Source organism: Eschrichtius robustus, chromosome 13 (genome assembly GCF_028021215.1).
Source record: "Eschrichtius robustus isolate mEscRob2 chromosome 13, mEscRob2.pri, whole genome shotgun sequence".
NCBI lineage: Eukaryota > Metazoa > Chordata > Mammalia > Artiodactyla > Eschrichtiidae > Eschrichtius > Eschrichtius robustus.
The window spans coordinates 57,614,854-57,634,117 of record NC_090836.1 but is presented as its reverse complement, the minus strand read 5'-3'; the positions used below and the strand labels follow the sequence as shown (position 1 = coordinate 57,634,117).

The following is a 19,264-nucleotide window of genomic DNA, read 5'->3' as shown; positions in this document are numbered from 1 at the left end:
TACTGAAAGATTAAACGGCAAAATGCCGCTCCAGCTGAGAACTAATGTGAGGTTCTCAACCTTCTAGAGCTACTACATCAAATGTCATAGCCATTACCATAACTAGTTGGCTTAACAAAAAATATTTTTTAATGATGTTCAGGAATAGGAGATAATTTCCTTGATCTTAGTAAAAGGACAAGCTACTGTGTTACAAACGAAGTTTTACCAGCTTCTCCAGGATCGTCCTCCCGTAACATAACAGCACTGAGAGTTACATCCTCTGTTACACTGTGGGGCTCTGTGTTTGTGAAGAGCCCTGCACGCTGTGATGAGAATGCAGCAGCCCAATTACTGTCATCCAGATTAGTTACCTGAAAAAATAAAAGGAAGATACAGAAAAGTAACGCGGTTATTGCTGCTGAGTGAATAAAGACTTTAATACTATTAAAATTTTTTAAAGACCATAGGTATGTGTTTTTCACTTTTAAAAGAGAGCCATGAGGCCATTTTATTAAGGAAATCATGGCTTTTTTTTTTTGGCCATGCCATGAGGCATGTGGGATCTTAGTTCCCCAACCAGGGATTGAACCTGTGCCCCCTGCGTTGGGAGCTCGGAGTCTTAACCATTGGACCGCCAAGGAAGTCCTGGTGGGTTTTTTTTTAAAAAAAGGCAGTATATTCCTTCTTTTTTTTAATATCTATTTATTTATTTATTTATTTTTGGCTGCGCTGGGTCTTCCTTGCTGTGCACAGGCTTTCTCTAGTTGCGGCGAGCGGGGGCTACTCTTCATTGTGGTGCGTGGGCTTCTCATTGTGGTGGCTTCTTTTGCTGCAGAGCACAGGCTCTAGGCGCACGGGCTTCAGTAGTTGTGGCATGCGGGCTCAGTAGTTGTGGCTCGCGGGCTCAGTAGTTGTGGCTCGCAGGCTCTAGAGCGCAAGCTCAGTAGTTGTGGCGCACAGGCTTAGTTGCTCCACAGCATGTGGGATCTTCTGGGACCAGGGATCGAACCCATGTCCCCTGTACTGGCAGGCGGATTCTTAACCACTGCGCCACCAGGGAAGTTCCAGTCCCAGCTTTTTTGTTTTCTTCTTTGCACTACCCCATACTTTAAAAAAAAAAGCCAATAAAGATTCCATTTTGTAATATTTAAGCTGATATTAATAAGTAAACTAATATCAGCTTTAGTCCTATTGCTCTAGGACTAGTTCAAATCAATTTTTTAATTTTGGGAAATAGTACAGGATGAATGACCCAGTTTCTACAACAAATAAATGGTAAAGAAAAAAAGAATGATGGAGGAACTTATAGATTAAAATACTTAAGAGACATACCAAGTAAATGCAATGTGTTGAGCTTGTTTGGATTCTGATTTGAACAAACCAACTTAAAAAGTCTGACACAACTGAAGAAGTATGAACACTTAATGAAATACGTATTGTAATGAAAAAAGTACACATAAAAAATGGCTATTTGAAATGATAAAGGACTTACTCTGTGTGTGTAGGGAGGGGTAAGACGTGTTAACAATATTGTACTTACGTTAAAGAAAGCATCCTTATGTCTCAGAGATACCTACTGAAGTATTTATGGATAAAATGGTATGAAATCTGGGAACTATAATGTGCGGGAAATGCTTGTGGGTGTAGATGAAACAAGATCAGCCATATGCTGATAACTGTTGAAAGTGGGCAATAAATACATGGAGGCTTACTCTACTATTGTATTTTTGGACATATTAAAAAATAGTAATAAAAATCTTTTTTAAATTTACCTTTACTTAAAATCCAGGCATGAGCAACAATAAAAATGTACCTTTAAATCAGTCTCCCCAAGGAAAAATGCTAAAGATGGGTGCTGGGGCCCTATATATTAGTGAGGTAGTAACTATGGGCTGAGGAGAGCTTAGCTTCAGCTACCGAAGACTGATTGATAGTTTACTCCCTTCTGGATACTCATCATCATTATTATAAAGATCAAACTGAAAACCTTACACAGCAGTGATATCTTGCATTCAGAAAAATACTTTGGTCCATAACCAAATCTTGGCAGGTAGACACATGGTAAAATCAACATAGCAAATACTGTACTTCCTTCAGGGCAATCTGTATATCTAAGACCACTTCTCACAGCTGATATCAAAATTGGCAAAACAGGGACTTCCCTGGTGGTCTAGTGGTAAAGAATCTGCCTTCCAATGCAGGGGATGCGGGTTTGATCCCTGGTCAGGGAACTAAGATCCCACGTGCCACAGGGCAACTAAGCCCATGCACCACAACTATTGAGCTCTCGCACCTCAACTAGAGAGCCCGTACGCCACCACTACAGAGCCCACGCACCCTGGAGCCCACGCACCATAACTAGAGAGAGAAAACCCGCGCGCCGTAACAAAGAGACCACGCGCCGTAAAGAAAAGATCCCGCATGCCTCAACGAAAATCCCGTGCGCCCCAATTAAGACCCGAAACAGCCAAAACAATAAGGAAAATAAATATTACAAAATAAAATAAAATAGGCAAAACAAATCAAGACAGTATCTTTGACTACAAAGTAATTTCCAAACATTTTGTAATAATCAGTACATATTTACTCTATCCTAGCCTTTAAAAGAGTAACAATTTTACTATTAATCTTGCAGTTCTGAAGCAGTAAATAATAAAACTCATCTTCTTTTGCTTAAACCCAGAAGCAGTCAATTCACTCATGTTTTTAAGAAGAATAAGAATAAACATTGCCAAAATAAACCAGTTTCATAAGCAAAGTAAAACTGTTCAATGACTAGATCACTGTTAGATATTAACACTCTAAAAATTCATAAGACTGTAATAAATATTTCTAAGATCGATTTAACGTTCTAAGACAAGGAGAGGTTTAACATGCAAAACCTCTTTTTAATAAGCACAGAGCCAAATAAAGAGCCATTTTTATCTTGTTTTTGGAACTAAATGGGCCATAATACTCTACTACTCCAACAAAAGTCTTCCGTTTTCTTCTTCTCAGTTAGATACAATTCTTTCTTTTTCTATAGGGTATTTTAAGCACCTACGTCAAGTCATTCTGTATCACAGTTTATAAGACATTTCTTTTGCTACTTTAACTACTGTATCACAGTGATTCCTAAAGTGTCTCATCTACTTCTCCCAAAATTTTCTCTTGTCTTTCCTTTAATGCTTTGTCCTTCTTCCTTATGACAGTCTTCATTGATTACTCCTGGCTTCCTTCTCTTCTATGCTTCTTGGGCTCAGCTTTTATACCAATAGCAACCAATCGGAATTGATTTGTTCTGATCAGCAAACTGTCAGATTAACACATTTTGTCGGCAACTAACTGCCACTGGTGCCACAGCTTCCACCTATGACATGAGTATGTTTAAGGGTCTCAGTTTTCTGAAAGTCTTTCCAATCAAAAACTGATTTCAATTAACATAACCGGATTACTTTATGACAAATAAGACTTCAATTCTCATTAAAAGCTTTTTAGCTAAATATCTTACGTTAATAAAAAGGAAGAAAATTTCAGCCCCACCTTTCTACATACCATAGACAGATTTCCCAAGAACCCCGAAGACTGTGTAAGCCGAGGAGACCTCCCTCCAGTTCCAAGAATGCAGAAAACATCTGGCTGCCTTAGTAAGCTTCGGTTTGTTGGAGTAACTACTAGGAAGAGGTTAGTAAAAAGAATTCGAAATGCGTGAGCCTTGATCATGGAAGAAAACAAGCAAACAAACAATAAAGAATAATTTTCACATTTCAATTATTTAGATTCTAACCAAATAAATACTTTCAATATTAACATTTCCATCATATGAAGAGTCAACTTATTTTTCTAAATATGAACTTTTAGTACTACTGAGCCCACCAAGAAAAACTTTACTGCAAACAGAGATGCTTTCATTATAGCATAATTGAGCATAAAAAAAAGGGACACTAATGAGTCCATGAATTTGCCAAATTCTAATTTTATAAAGCATACTATAGTATAGAGGACATGGGCCCTGGAGTAAGCAGATTATGGTTCGAATTTTGGTTCCATTACTTACATACTTACCTAGCTATGTTATCTGCGTTAATCAACTTCTCTAAGTCTCACATTCAAATGGTCTTGGCAAAATAGAGATAATACCTATGTCATAGTTAGTATGCATTTATGTAAAGAACAGTGACTTACACATGGTAAGAGTTCAACAAATAGTAACTGCAATCATTATTATTTGTTTTTAATTAAAGATAATTTATAAAATATAATATATATTACGGTATTAGTTGCTATTATTGTTATCATTATTAAATGCTTTAAAAGCAAGAAAAAAAAATCTTACAAGGTTGTCGAAATGAGCTGGGAGTTCGGGGGATAACCTGGTCTCTTGGTGTAGTATTAGCAAAAATTTCATCTTGGGATGCCCGAACTACAGGAAAAGTTAAGAAAAGTTTTTCAAGTAGAAAAGACACCATCAAAGTTAGAATGAACCATATTTACACTATTCAAAATATGTGAATACATTTTTCAAGGGCAAGGTATTTTATGGCTACCATATTTTCTATGCAAAGAGTAAATAATTCCCTCTCCCCTTTAAATTCTCAGTTATCAGTCTTAGGTTGCTACACATTGAACTAAAAGTTGTTAGTCAGATTTCAAATAATAAAAAAAATCTAATCTCAGCAGAAGCTAACCACAGTATGATGGTTAGCAGTAAAATGGAACATCCTTATTTTCAGGGAAACATGAATCTCACTGAATTTCAGCATTATACTTACAAAAGAACACATGTGGGAAGTTAAAAAAAAAAAAACAACTAACTAAAACTAATGTCCATAGCATTTTATTATTATAGCTAGTGTTTAATATCTCTCATAAAAAGAAAAGTCTATAATCCTGATTCCAAACATGTTGCAATTTTTATAATCATGCTTAAAATGCAAAGGATACTTAAAACTCTTTTCTGAGCGCTCTGTTTTCGTGCAGTCCGAGTCACCTCTGCCTCCCGGATCACAGGAGATGACATCTCTCTAAAGTCACTCCTAAAATGGCATAATCAAGCTCATGTGAATGAAATGAGAATGTAGCATTTGCAAAAAAACTTTATCATCATGATTGGACCAAGGGATCCTAAGTCAGCCAAGATGCAGATCATCCCAGTAGCCAAGTCTTTGATATTTTTGTTGATAATGCCCCTCTGGCTCCAAATCCTGCTTATCCCTCAAAGTCCTGCTCAAATTTTACCTGCACAAAGATTTCTTTGACTTTCTAATACTTGTTATTTTCTCCTATGGAATTACTTTAACACGTGGAATCTAAATCTATATTATAACACTGTTTTAGATAACTGCTTCATGAAGGTAAACCTTTTCTCTTTGGATTGAGGTCCCTAAAATTGCAGGAACTCTTAAAAGGATCTTCTGTAGTTTCCAAAATACTTCAAACCATGGATACTACTATTTAAGCTGGTGACTTGGGAGGCTAAGTAAAAAAGAAATCTAGTAAATTGGAGAGAAATGATCCTTCAAGTTTTTTCTCCCCAGACTACACTAAGGGTGTCTCCTGTCTCAGTACTACTGTAGTCACCATGCCCTTGTCATTCTCTGCCCAAAGTCTAGAAAATAAATTGTGTGAATTAAGAGGCCTGTATCTTAAGACAAGAATCTAATATTCATTTCCTCTACTTGAAAATCTTCAGATATCTATCTCTAGCCTACAGAATCAAGTCCAAATTTCCTAGCATGGTTTTTACAATCTGACCCCAGCTTACCAGTTCAGCCTTATATTCAGCCACAAACATCACTCCATACAAACATACACTGCATGTGACCATTCAGCTACGCTTTCATATCCTTACACCTTTGTACATGTTGCTTCTTTTACAGAGGCCTACATTTGCCCCCTTGGTCTACCTGGTGAATACTTACTCATCAAACAGCCTCCTGGAGTCTAGAGACACACAGATCCAGGTTGGCAACTTGGTTCTTCTATTTGTTAGCTTCCTAACTGACCAAGTTCCTTAACCTTTTTTAGCCCCAATGTTAGGTGTAAAAAGAGGATCATAGTAGCTATCCTGACAGGACTGTTAGAAAAATTAAATTAGCTAATAATATATTTAGAGCGTTTCAGTTACCAGTGTAGGCTACTGCTACTATTCAAACACCAACTAGAAAGTATTCTCCTTTGAGAGGTCTTCCTGATACCTCCCATGACAGGGAGACTTCATTGCTCCCCATTTCTTTTCCCACAGAGCAGTACAAAACACTTATCACTCCGTACTGCTCGGCTGTCTCCTCCACTACACATTCCCCCGAGGCCAAGAACCTTGAATAACTCATCTTTTACGCAGGTGCCTGGCATACTGCCAGGGTCATAGAAAGAATTCAGTAACTATCTGGTGCTGGAACCTGTAATCAGAAAGTCTGGGCTGAGATCCCTGTTCCATCACTGACTGGCTCTGTGATCTCGGGCAGGTCACTCAGCATCTCGAATGCCGGGCCACCTCCTACCTCGCCCACCCCAGGAGCGAAAAATGTTGCGCGAAAGTGAGCAGGTGGCAGAGCCGCCGTGGGAACCAGGAGATCATCATTAGCCGTATCCCTTCCCGACCCAAGCGGCCTTTCTTCCATCAGCTGCAGTCTCCCAGCCCGGAAAAGGAGTCCTAGGGTCAGCACCCGGGCCCTCGTCGGCTTCCTCTGGAAGTCGGGTTTCACCTGTTTCGTTCCTCCAGCACCCTGGAGGGACAAGTGTCCGGGTTCGGCCGTCACCACCAAAACTGACCTGTCCATGGCTATAGCCTTCTCCCACCGAGAACCTTGCAAACTCAGTCCCAGCTTAGCCGCCGCGTTTCAGCCTTCCCGCCCTCCGGAATTAAACCCTTTGACCCGGAAGCACGTCCTTGCTAAGACGCTGTAGAAAAAAGAGGCGAGGAGCGGGAGGGGTGAAGGAACAACGTTCCCATTCGGCGCATGCGCAACTTCTTTCGCCTGCGGCGCTTGTCCGGTCTGCGCAGGCGCAAAGGTGTGCCAGCGGTTGACGTCGCTGGGCGGGGCGGGGCAGGACCGGGGCGGGGAAGGGGGCGGGGCCTTACCGTTTCGCCTCGCTGTGCGGCCGCCACTTTGCTTGACTGGCATTTATGGGCGTGGTCCAGGCGCCGGGGTTATCCTGCTGGGATACTTGACGTATATAGATAGTCTAGAAAAATGTGAAGTCATTTCCTGGTATTCTCTGTCAGAAACAGCCTGGACCTGGAATTCTGACGTGAAATCTCTGCGCTACACCTCGGGGGTCCCTGTCTCTCTCTTACTGTACTCACCTTGTTTGAACTGTAGTGTAAACCCCCTACAGTTTTTGAAATTGTTTTCCATAATGGCTATTTGTTCTTTACTTGGTATTTTTCCCTATTAAGGAGAAAAGGATCACCTGTCTTAAAAAAGCATAAAAGATGTTGGTATTGCCCTCTATTTCAAAGTGCAGGATAGGCAAAAAGTATATTCTGGCCCTGAAGGAATCAGTCGAAGTTTTGCCTTAGGCATTTACATTCCACTCTAATCCTGGGAAATGCCGTTCTAGGAAGGCTTCTTCATACCTAATTCCCGCTGAGACGACGTGGGGTTTTGAAGAAACGTGGCTTTGGGCTCCATCTAGGCTCGAAACCTCTGCGCTGCAGATTCCTCATCTGTAGAACAGAGGTAACGCCTTTATCGCAGAGTTGTTGGGAGGATTAAAACGAGAAGTCAAATGTGCATTGCACATGGTAGTCATCGAAATGTTAATTTTCTTCTCCTCCAATAACTACTTGGGTCTCACCCCAGTGCTCTCTCATTTTTCCCATATCCTAATTTTCTTGTGCAAAAGAACGCTTTTCTCTTATGGAAAATGAAATGTGGTCTTAATGGTTTTTGTCAGTGCCAGAGGCAGGTTTATTCAAAGTATGAGCCAGTGTTTCAGGTTCTTGCCATGTGTCCCCAGGCAAGTGAATGCCAATGCGTTTTATTCATGTAATGTACTTGAAGTGATTGACCATAAGGCACACAATAAAAGTGAAGAGCAGCTTTGGGCAAAGGATTAGCTCGGTGTTCAGTTCACATGCAAAGAGGGAACACTTGTTAAAAAGTGCACTGGGGTTCACTTTTGAAACAATCGATTAGTAGGCATAAACACCATACTGAAACTGCACAACTCGGATGGGATTCGAACCCAGCCAAAACTCAGACTTGGACTTGAACCCACTTTTAATTGAAATCCCACACCTGGTCTCAGGACTTAATGAAGCTCAGGGTCTTTATGTCTCATTACAGAAAGAATTCAGTGAGAGACAAAGTGATAGGTAAGAAGTGGATTTATTTAGAGAGATACACATTCCACAGACAGAATGCAGTCCATCTCAAAAGGCGAGAGTGAGCCCCGAAATATGCGGTGGTTAGTTTATGACTGGGTAATGTCATAGACTAACAAGTGGGAGGATTATTCCAACTATTTTGGTGAAGGGATGGGGATTTCCAGGAACTGGGCCACAGCCCACTTTTTGGCCTTTTATGGTCGTCCTGGAAACTGTCATGGCATCTGTGGGTGTGTCATTTAGATGCTAATGTATTACAATTACAATGAGTGTATAATGAGACTCGGGTCTACTGGAAGTTGAATCTTCTGCCATCTTGGACCTAGTTGGTTCTAACCAGTTTATGTCTTGTCCTCAATGGTTAGGCATTCTTTTAATGTGCCCTGCCCCCTACCCTTTTGTTTCAGTTTTACACCACTACATTTTGGGGTGGCTTGTTATGTAGCAATAGATAACTGGAACAAGTGGGATCAGACTATAACACTGTTTTATAATCTGCTTTTTCACTTAACAGTATGAACCTTTTAATCATATCAAATATTTTTCATCTGCATCATTGTTAATTTAGCCAAATATTTTGAAAGAGGAAAATTTGTCTCTATTTACACTGACAATGCAACTTAACACAGTGTGACTTCAACCCTCACTGCTAAAAGAAAACTGCTCCAAACAAGGTCACCAATGCTCTCTTTGTCAATAAAAGTTTGTTTTTCATCTCTCATCATCTTGGGTGCATTTGACACTGCAGACCCCTCTCTTCTCTGCCACAGTCCTGTCCCTAGGTCTCATGACTTTCCTCATGAGCTTTTTTAAGTCTTCTCTGGCTTCTCTTGACTAGTCTCCTATGTGGGCTTTTGAAATCTGCCTTTCCCTTAAATGTTAATTCATTTTCTCCAGAATTCTGACCTAAGCTCTCTTTTCTTCAACTCTGCACTATCCTCAGGCTTTAAACTACCAACTCTTTCCTCCCAGATTCCCAATCTATAGTTCTAGCCCATATCTTGCTTTTGTATTCCAGACTCATACGTCCAATTGCTTACTGGGCATGTTCACTTTGAGGATACAGAGTATCTGAAATTTAACATGTTCTAATTCTAAAACAGCAGTTTTCTTCTTTGAGCTCAAAACATTGCAAACATGCTATTAAAATTTCATAATATTCTTTTTATCTAAAGAAGTAGAATTACAGTAAGATTAAGTAATTTACTTCAGGTCACGGGCTTGAACTAAATTGAATCACAAGCCAAAAGGATAGTAAATAACATGAATCATGAATTAAATACAAATACCAGTTTTTGGCTGAACCAAAACCACATGTAGGTTTTAAGACCTAGCTTGGCTCAGGAGACGATATTGCCTGGCGGTTAAGAGCAGTCTTGGAAATCAGGTTTCCCAGGTTTAAATCTCAGTTCTGCAGTTTATCAGCTATTTAACTATTCTAAACCTCACCTCTATATAAATGAAAATATTCTCTTAGGGTAATTGTGAGGACTAAATACAAAAATAGCAATAGAGCAAAAAAAAAAAAAAAAAAATAGCAATAGAGCAAAGTGGTCAAAAGCTCAGACTTGAGAGTTGGATTGACTTGGGTTACATCCTAGCTCCACCACCGCATACCAGCTACATGACCTTGGGTGCAAGTGTGTGCCTCAGTTTATTCTTTTTGGGTGTAATAATAGTATGAAATCATAAAGTTGTTAGGAGGATTTAGTGAGTTAATATGTGTAAAGCCTTAGAATAGTACCAGGCATTATATGTGTGGCATATTATACATGTTCAAAAATTGTTATTCTTATTCTTACAATAATTATCAGTTCATTTTGCAACATCAAACTTAAGACATAGAGAAAGAGACATTAGTAACATAGATTGAACTGAACTAATTCCAATCCTTTTTTTTCGCCTCTGATGCAGAAGCATTTTTCCCTGTTTATATAAAGATCTCAAAATAACTAATACTTTATATTGATAAATATAAATATAATTGCAAAGTCTCCTTTTGTTCTCCATATAAAGCAGTCCAGTGGTTATAATCCTGAAGAATCCTTTATTCAACCATTCACAAATAATTATCAAGTGTCAATTATGTACCAGGCACTGTGCGTGCAGCTGGAAGATATTGACTGGGGAAAAGGACATTTGCTGATTTAAAAAAAAAAAAAAATCATGTAAACTTACCTATTCAAATATACATAATTGATCATAAACTTGGAATACATAAATATTTTGGATCACCATTATAGTCACCAAATAAAATTTGGCATTTTTTTTTTTCCCCTTTGGTCGTGCTGTGGCTTGTGAGATCTTAATTCCCTGTGGAGTCCTAACCAATGGACTGCCAGGGAATTCCCTGGCCATTATTTTCTTAAAATATTCTTACTTAAAACCTGTTATGAGGTAAAACTGTTAGATCTCGTAAATTGATATTAGGGCTTGATTGGCAATGTTTTATTCTTTTTTTTTCCTTTTTGATGTCGACCAGCTCTTTTAGCTCTTTTATTTATTTATTTTAAAAAATTGTGATGACATATATATCACATAAAATTTACCATTTTAGCCATTTCCACGTGTGCAGTTCAGTGGCATTAAATACATTTCACATTATTGTGCAAGGAAATATTTTAGTCTTAAACATAGAAACCAAATTATAAACCAAAATAAATCCAAAATTATTTTTTATTTAATTTGGCTTCCTGCTCAAGATGCATCAGATCTTGGTAGTCAGAATAAAATGCTGACACACATTTCATGCACAAGTAGCAGTGATATTGTAAAGCAGTTATACATCAGTGATGGGAAGGAAAACAGAGCTTTGAATGGATTTTAGGGGGAATCTGCAAGATATGAGTTTGGTCCGGAGAGAACAGGGAGCAAAAATAGAAAAAATGTTAAATTTCAAGAAGAAGCTCATGAATCAGGGGAGTAAAAAAATATTTAAGTGTGGAGCGTAAACCGTGTGTGCCCTCGAAGATACAGATGTGTTATCGGAACCTCACATATAGGAGAAACGCTAATGGAAGGACTCCCTGAAACACTGATAGGAGTCTAGGAAAGGTTGTGGTCGTGGTGGTGATAGCAGGAAGCTATTGATTGAGTACATTATGTCTTTTCCGATATGACATTTTTTGCCGGGGGTGGGGTGGGGGTAGTATCTGGTTTGAAGGAAAATGCTTTACCTTAAGGTCAAATGGGGTCAAAGTTTAAATACGGAGCCTAGTTGACCCTTGTGTGTCTATCTTGCCTGTAAAGCAGAGAGTGTAGTGTAGTGTAGTGGGTAGGGTCTTGTCAGTTCATATTTGATGAGTTATTTCACCTCTTTACACTTGTTTCCTCTTCTGCAAAACTGAGATAAGAGTATTGTCCTCAGAAGTTTGTACGCGTGATTAAATATTATTTATGTAGCAATTTGAGAGGTGGCAAGAACACAAAGCCTCCTTGGGTTGAATCCTGGCTCCCCCACTTACTCAGTGGAGCCTTGAACAAACTACATCTCTGCTTCTGTATAACATAAATGATAGTACTTACCTGAGAAATTTATCGTGAGGATTAAATGAGTTTACACAGACAAATCACTTAGAACAGCGTTTGGTCTATAATAATCAATAAACATAGACTAATATTATAATGCACCACGTATAGTAAATATTTAGTATGTGTTTGCTCTTTTGTTCGGCTCCAAGAAGGCAGGGACCGTATCTGTTTTATTCATCTCTACCTTTTGTCACTTTGTAGGTGCTCAAATTTTTTTGAATGAGTGGGTCATTTCCAATCAATACAACTGCATTCAATTCCTCAACAAATATTCTAATATCTACATTTATATAATCAGACTGAATTTATTTTCATTTATATTATATTCTATCATATATAGATACCTCACAGTACTCTCTACCAGTTCAAAAGAGTTCTTTGTCATCTCAGTCTTGTGGAGTTTAAAAACAGGAAGAACTCTTGAATAATTTATGTGTTATAGCTTCTCCTCTTAATCCTTTCAAATTGTGTTCAATGTGAAGAGGAAAACAGAATGGTGAAATGTAAAACTTCATAATTTCAAGTTACTCTGTTATTGCTAAATTGTGATTTAAACAGTGATGTCTGGGAGATTTTTAACATGAAATCATAAATATGTTATTGCTTCTTAGAATTCTGACAGTAAGGGTGAGCTCAGTACAGGTTTCACTGCAGCTTGTGCTTCTACTGTTGAAAGCATAGAGCAGTCAGTGACATTTTTAAGGTGGTAGTGAATTTGCTGACAAAAAGTTTGCCAGACAAATAAATCAATTGCAGTGACTCCTTACAGACATCTCAGGCGTCATCAATAGTGAACATGATATTGGGGGCGATCAAAAAACTAAAATCTTTAATCCCTGTTGATACAGGACATGCTCCAGCTAAACTACGAAACTATTATTGCAGCTTCTGCATTTTGCTTTGCTGTTTTCGCATACTTCTCTGCTTGGCATAGAAATTCTGTAAATCAAATACGCACTCACATTCCTGATGTATGATTTCTTAGGGCCTTTGAGACAGCATTGCTTTGTTCTGCTTTCTCTAAATAGCATGATTTATACTCTATTTAGCTTTTAATATGAAAAGAAGGTAGCTAGCATGAACCTTACCCCATAAATTCGACTGGCTAAGAAAAGTCACATTAAAAATTTTTTTTCTTATAATGGTCTTACTTCTGACTGAGCCCTCATCCTCCCTGGTTTGGTGGGTTGAAGGCAGGAAATTCAACCTCACACATCACAGGGGTTCTTTCCTCTTCTCTAGGGTTTGCATAAGAATCCATGCGGTGGCTTCTATGGTGCTAAGAACACAGATAATGGCATTCAGCCTTCAGTCCACTTTACCAAATGCAGGTCATTGTCCAGATCTCTGTGTCTGACAGTCAGAAAGATGGGAGGCACATGCTGCATACCCAGCGAGGTGGAAGAGGGTAGGGAGGGGTTAAAAGAACACAGCGAAAACTAACACATCATTATCTAAATGAAAACCTTTTGAGAAACAATGTAACAAGTAATTTAAAAACTTGAATGGATCCCATATATGTACAGTTATCTTTTTCTATAAGTAAATATCCTCTAATTAGATGATCTATGAAAATGTATGCTATGAATCTATTCTTTAACAACAACACAATTTTCAAGAGGTTATTTATTTATTGGCCATGCTGTGTGGCATGCGGAATCTTAGTTCCCCAACCAGGGATTGAACCCGTGTCCCCTGCATTGGGAGTGCAGAGTCTTAACCACTGGACCACCAGGGAAGTCCCAAGGGGTTATTTTAATGATTGAAAATGTAGTATATTTAGTTTGTAAATCAAGAGCAGGCATGGACTTTCAAAATACTTTGAGGATATTTTGAGCTACAAACATATTGACATATAAGAGCCAACTATGCAGGTTCTATAAATAGAAGAGCATTTAAAAGCATAAAATGATAAAATGTAAGTATTGGCAGTGCACTATAATGCCAAGAAAACCTGGGTCTGTCTTGAACACTGCCCTTGAAACTTGTTAGGAAGCTGGAGTGTGTGCCGCAAAAGGGCATTAGGTACGTCTGTGCTTAGAAATCTGTCCTGGCTTCCTATTTGCAATTTTTAAAAGATTGAGTTTAATCTTCAGGAAACTGCCTGCCATCCTTGGGGAGTCCTTCTGCTTCTTTGTCCTTCACAAGATCAACTGAAGTTCTTCAGCTGTGTAAGAAGACTGAATTTCAGGTAACAGAAGAAAGTTAAACTCCTTTTGCTTTTTGAATGATGACTTATTTTTTTCTGATTTAGCTATGAAGTTATGACTTAATTACTTAATTTTTTAAAAAATTATTTTTACTTAAAGATAGCATAAGAATGTTAGGGAAAAAGAAATAATTCAAAAGTCATCCATATTACTATGGCTAGGACAATTATTTTTATTATTGCACATTATCCCCCATATGTTGACATTCATATTTTACATATAGCAATGAGATTCATATAGCTTTTAAAATTTATATTCCAGAAACTGTTATTTACTTGACACTGACAATGAGGAATTCTCTATGCCTTTGTGATCCTGTTTTGTTTTCCCACAGCTGTATTTTTGCTTTTCTTCCCTTACCTACTCAGATCCCCCTAACTCTAACTTCCTCAACCCTCCCCTCCTCTAAAACCATGTTAACAACCTGGAATGTATTTTTCAGTACCTTTTCCAGGCTCATGTAACACACACACACGTAACACAATCCTTCCATGTACTTCGCTTTGTTCACTTTAAATACCTCATAGAAAGCCCCCTAAATCAACCATTAAAAATCAAACTTGGGGACTTCACTGGTGGCGCAGTGGTTAAGAATCTGCCTGCCAATGCAGGGAACACAGGTTCAAGCCCTGGTCCGCGAAGATCCCACATGCCACGGAGCAACTAAGCCCGTGCGCCACAACTGCTGAGCCTGCGCTCTAGAGCCTGTGAGCCACAACTACTGAGCCCACACACCGCAACTACTGAAGCCCACGTCCCTAGAGCCCGTGCTCCACGAGAAGCCACCGCAATGAGAAGCCCACGCACCCCAACGAAGAGTAGCCCCTGCTCACTGCAACTAGAGAAAGCCTGAGTATAGCAACGAAGACCCAATGCAGCCAAAAATAATAAACAAATAAAATAAAATAAAATTTATAAAAAAAAAAATCAAACTTGGACTGCCCTGGTGGCGCAGTGGTTAACAATCCGCCTGCCAATGCAGGGGACACGTGTTCAAGCCCTGGTCCGGGAAGATCCCACATGCCGCAGAGCAACTAAGCTCGTGCGTCACAACTGCTGAGCCTGCACTCTAGAGCCTGTGAGACACAACTACTGAGCCCGTGTGCCACAACTACTGAAGCCCACGTGACTAGAGCCCGTGCTCCACAACAAGAGAAGCCACTGCAATGAGAAGCCCTTGCATTGCAACAAAGAGTAGCCCCTGCTTGCAGCAACAAAGACCCAACGCAGCCAAAAATAAATAAATAAATATATTAATTTTTAAAAAAAAATCAAACTCTTTTTTTTTTTTTTTTTGGCTTGTAGGGTCTTAGTTCCCCGACCAGGGATTGAACTCTGGCCTTCTGCAGTGAGAGCGGCGAGTCAACCACTGGACTGCCAGGGAATCCCCTCAAACTCATTTTTAATGGCTGCATAATATTCTCTGTTATGAATGCATCATAATTAATTTAATCATTCTTTTGATGGTCATTCACCCTATTTCTGTTTTTCTACTACACTGTAGCAGTAAAGTACATATATATATACTTTTATTTCTTTGGTGTAGCTATCAGGAGTAGGATAGCTGGGTCAAATAAGCCTACTTTGACTTTCAATAGGTAATGGCAGATAGCAAATTAAAATTTTTGCTTACCAAAGGCTCTACAAGGCACATTTCCATCAGCAATATATGACTCCTTTCTTGCCCTCTAACCTCTCTTCTGGGCTTGTGGTGTTATCTTTTTGCAAATTTTCCCCGTGTGTTGGGTTCTTTGGTACATTGTTTTGCATCTCTCTGTCTACAAGTTAGTTTGAGCATTTTTTTTTTTAATGTTTATGGGCCATTTGAATTTGCTCTCCTCTGAACTGCCTAGAAATATCTTTCGCCCATTTTTCTTTTGGATTGTTTCATCTCAATTCTTAAGAACCTTTTGTATTTTATAGATATTAACCCTATATATTTTGTTATATTTTCCCAAATGAACTGACTTTGTAATATATTTTGTCAAATTTTAAATCTATAAATTCCTTAATTTCATTATCTTAAATATATAAAATATTTTAAAAATATTTATTTATTTATTGACTGCTTCAGGTCTTAGTTGCGGCATGCAGGATCTTTCGTTGTGATGCGTGGGCTTAGTTGCCCCGTGGCACGTGGGATCTTAGTTCCCCAAACAGGGATCGAACCGGCGTCCCCTGCATTGCAAGACGGATTCTTAACCACTGGACCGGCCACCAGGGAAGTCCCATAAATATATAAAATATTTTAATTTAAAAATAGCTTTTGAGTTTCTTAAATTGGCTAAGAAAGTCTCCCCTATCTCTAGACTACACTTCCAGTCTCTTAGATTTCTTTGTTTTACTTTATATTAAAAAAATTTAATATATCTGGAATTTGCTTTTTGTGCGATATAGGGGTTGCACTTTCATTTGCTTCAAATGGATAGCTAGTTGTGCCAGCATTTACTAAGAAATTCCTTCTTACTGAAATACAATTTTGTCATATATTAATGTTATATACTAGAATCTACTTCTGGACTCAGTTCTACTCTACTAATTAATGTTATTTCTTTTTAAAAAATATTTATTTTTGGCTGTGTTGGGTCTTAGTCACGGCAGGCAGGCTCTTAGTTGAGGCGCGCGGGCTTCTATAGCTGTGTGCGGGCTCAGTAGTCCCGCGGTATGTGGGAGCTCAGTTCCCCGACCCGGGATTGAACCCACGTCTGCTGCATTGGAAGGCGGATTCTTTACCACTGGAGGGCCAGGGAAGTCCCTTAATGTTATTTCTTCTTTCACTTGAACTTTAAGATCATTTAGTTCAATTTCAAAACTTCACCAGTTGAAATTCAAATTGGAATCATATTACATTAAAATGTTAATTTGGGGGAATTGATATTTTATGATATTGTCTTCCTATTCAAGAATATAGTTTGTTCAGATCTTGATTTATGTTCTTTAATGACTTTATAATAGCTCTTTCTTGTTTGCTTTATTCCTTGAGACATTTATAATTTTTGTCTGTTATAATATTTACCCTCATATCAACTTCTAAGTGCTTATTGTGAATATAGAAAAAAAAAGCTATTGATTTTTGGCATATTTATTTTGTATCCAGCTACCTAAGTTCCTGAATAATTCTAATTGACTTTTTGAGCTTTTCAAGTATTTATTTATAATAACTTCATTTTCTAGTGTTTATGTTTTATTCTATTGATTTAAGGCATCCATTAGCACTAATAGGGGACACTAATATCCCCTATTTCATAGCATCGTTTTGAAGGCTAAATAAAAACCTGTAAAGTGCTTAGAGCAGTGGGTGGCACATGGTAGGGGTCCAAGAAATAACTAATATTGTTATTACTTCTAAACTATCAGTTTATGAGTTCTTGAATCCCAAGTTTCTCACCAGAACATCATGCCAAAGAACAAGAATTCAGCTATCACTTGATGGTTTTTCTTATTCTTTCATCATTCTCCATTTAAATTGGTTTTGGGGAGCATGGGTAACAGGTTTCTTAAGCTTTTATTTGTGATTCTCTCACCTTGATAGGATGACAGGAGAGCAGAGAAATAGTCTATGTTTGGGGATGATTCCATAGATTATTATGTAATAATAACAGATTAACAAAAAAAATAAAAATGATTACATAATAATGTTATTATTTTATAACAATCTCTGGAATCATTATTATTCCACAGATTACCTTCCTTTGGAAAAGAGACGTTATAGTCAAACTAGGTTTAAGGCTAGATACTGAATATGTTTTGGTTTAACTCATGGGGTGTTTTTGAATTTGTGTGCAGGTCAAGGAGACCTGTCACAAAATCTTTTGCTTCCTAGAATTTGTTACCTTTCTTCCTCGAAGTGAGATAAAGCAGTTGAGCCAATTGTGACTAATTCTACTGCTCCTCTCAGTGAGTTTCACAAGCAACTGAGCCAAGAAAAAAGTCCTTCCTTACGATGTAATAGCCTTGGGGAGATGAACTCTAGGGTAGCTATAGCTCTCTTCCGGCAGACAGTGGGGCGGGGAGGTGGCACTGTAAATTGTCTTCAATTTCCAGGGCTGACATGGTTTGACATTTTACTTCTATCTTATTTGGATGACATCCCGAGACCTGTCCTCTTTACCCTCCCTGAACAAGAACCTTGGCAGGGGGCCCAGGGCAACAAAATCATTAACTCTGTATCCGGCGTTAGCCACATCCTGCTAAGGAGAGGATGCCCTGACCATCAGAATATCCTGTACTGGTTCAGAGTGGAAGGATGAAGGGAGGGGTGATGGGTGCCTCTTCCTTCTTTAGTGCCATCCTCTATGACAGCACTGGTGGAATGAAATTAACGGCATGGTGGTAGCCAATATCATCTCTTTGTTTCTGAACAAGTTAAGAGCTAGCTGTTAAGTGTTTGACATAGTAATTACCAGCTGGTCTAGCTTCTGCAGGAGCCCAAGATGCATTTCAGGAATCATAACTGTCTTTTAGTCTAATAAAATAGACTCTATGTCTCCAGTTAAAATCTTGCACAATCCAAGTCATGCTTTAGTGAAGTCAGAAAACCCAACGGAATAAATGAACAAAGTGAGAACTTTTTCCAGAATAGTTCTGGTAGAGAATGACTGAATCAACTTCTGGAAACTATAAGTTTGTATCTTAAACACGTAAACCCCACAGATGGTTACTGTCTCCTTTTACCATTACTTCAAATAGTTACCAGAAATAATGAACAGATAAGGCCTATCTGGAGAAGGTTCAAAGTCATTTTTGAGAAACCTCACAGAAACCTAATGCAGGATGTACTAACAAATATAAAACCCCCAAATCCCACTGGGTTGAATTAATCCCTTATTTGCTTGAATGTTCAATGTACTTTATTCCAACCAAATGAATTTTTATCATTTAATTCTTGTGCCCGTCCATTGCTCCCATTTCTAAAAACAAAGGAAGCAAGAAAGGCAGTAAATGAAACATGCAATTCAGTGCAGAGGTTGAATAAAATCTAAATCATGACACTGGTTTCAGAAGCACTCATTTTCTTCTAATACGAATCATTTATGTCTGATTGAAGGTGAGGGGGTGAGGTGGAGGCAAAACGCTTTTTGTGTCTAGAAATGAAAAGCAGAGAAAATAAAGTTTACTATTTATATCACTCCTAAAACTAAGTCAGTAGAAGGCGGAAGTTTCTGTCATCACTGAATAATATAAAATGTCGGGTAGACTGGATGTGTGCTAACCCAAGTGGAAGGTA

General features: G+C 38.5%; 1 protein-coding gene across 2 annotated transcripts in view; it reads right to left on the bottom strand.

Annotated features, from left to right (window-relative positions):
- The window catches only part of NUP107 (nucleoporin 107), a 42,613-nt gene extending 35,787 nt beyond the window's left edge, over window positions 1–6,826 (bottom strand). Inside the window, exons 1-5 of one of the 2 annotated variants that reach the window (XM_068561597.1) lie at window positions 6,736–6,826; window positions 4,906–4,997; window positions 4,298–4,384; window positions 3,517–3,635; window positions 209–353 (exon numbers count right to left, since the gene is read on the bottom strand). In XM_068561597.1, the coding sequence (XP_068417698.1) occupies window positions 209–353; window positions 3,517–3,635; window positions 4,298–4,384; window positions 4,906–4,997; window positions 6,736–6,743 (451 nt within the window). In that variant the 5' untranslated portion in view covers window positions 6,744–6,826. The remainder of the gene's footprint in view (window positions 1–208; window positions 354–3,516; window positions 3,636–4,297; window positions 4,385–4,905; window positions 4,998–6,735) is intronic. The other variant, XM_068561598.1, reaches the window with a different exon arrangement.
- Between the last annotated feature and the right edge of the window lie 12,438 nt (window positions 6,827–19,264).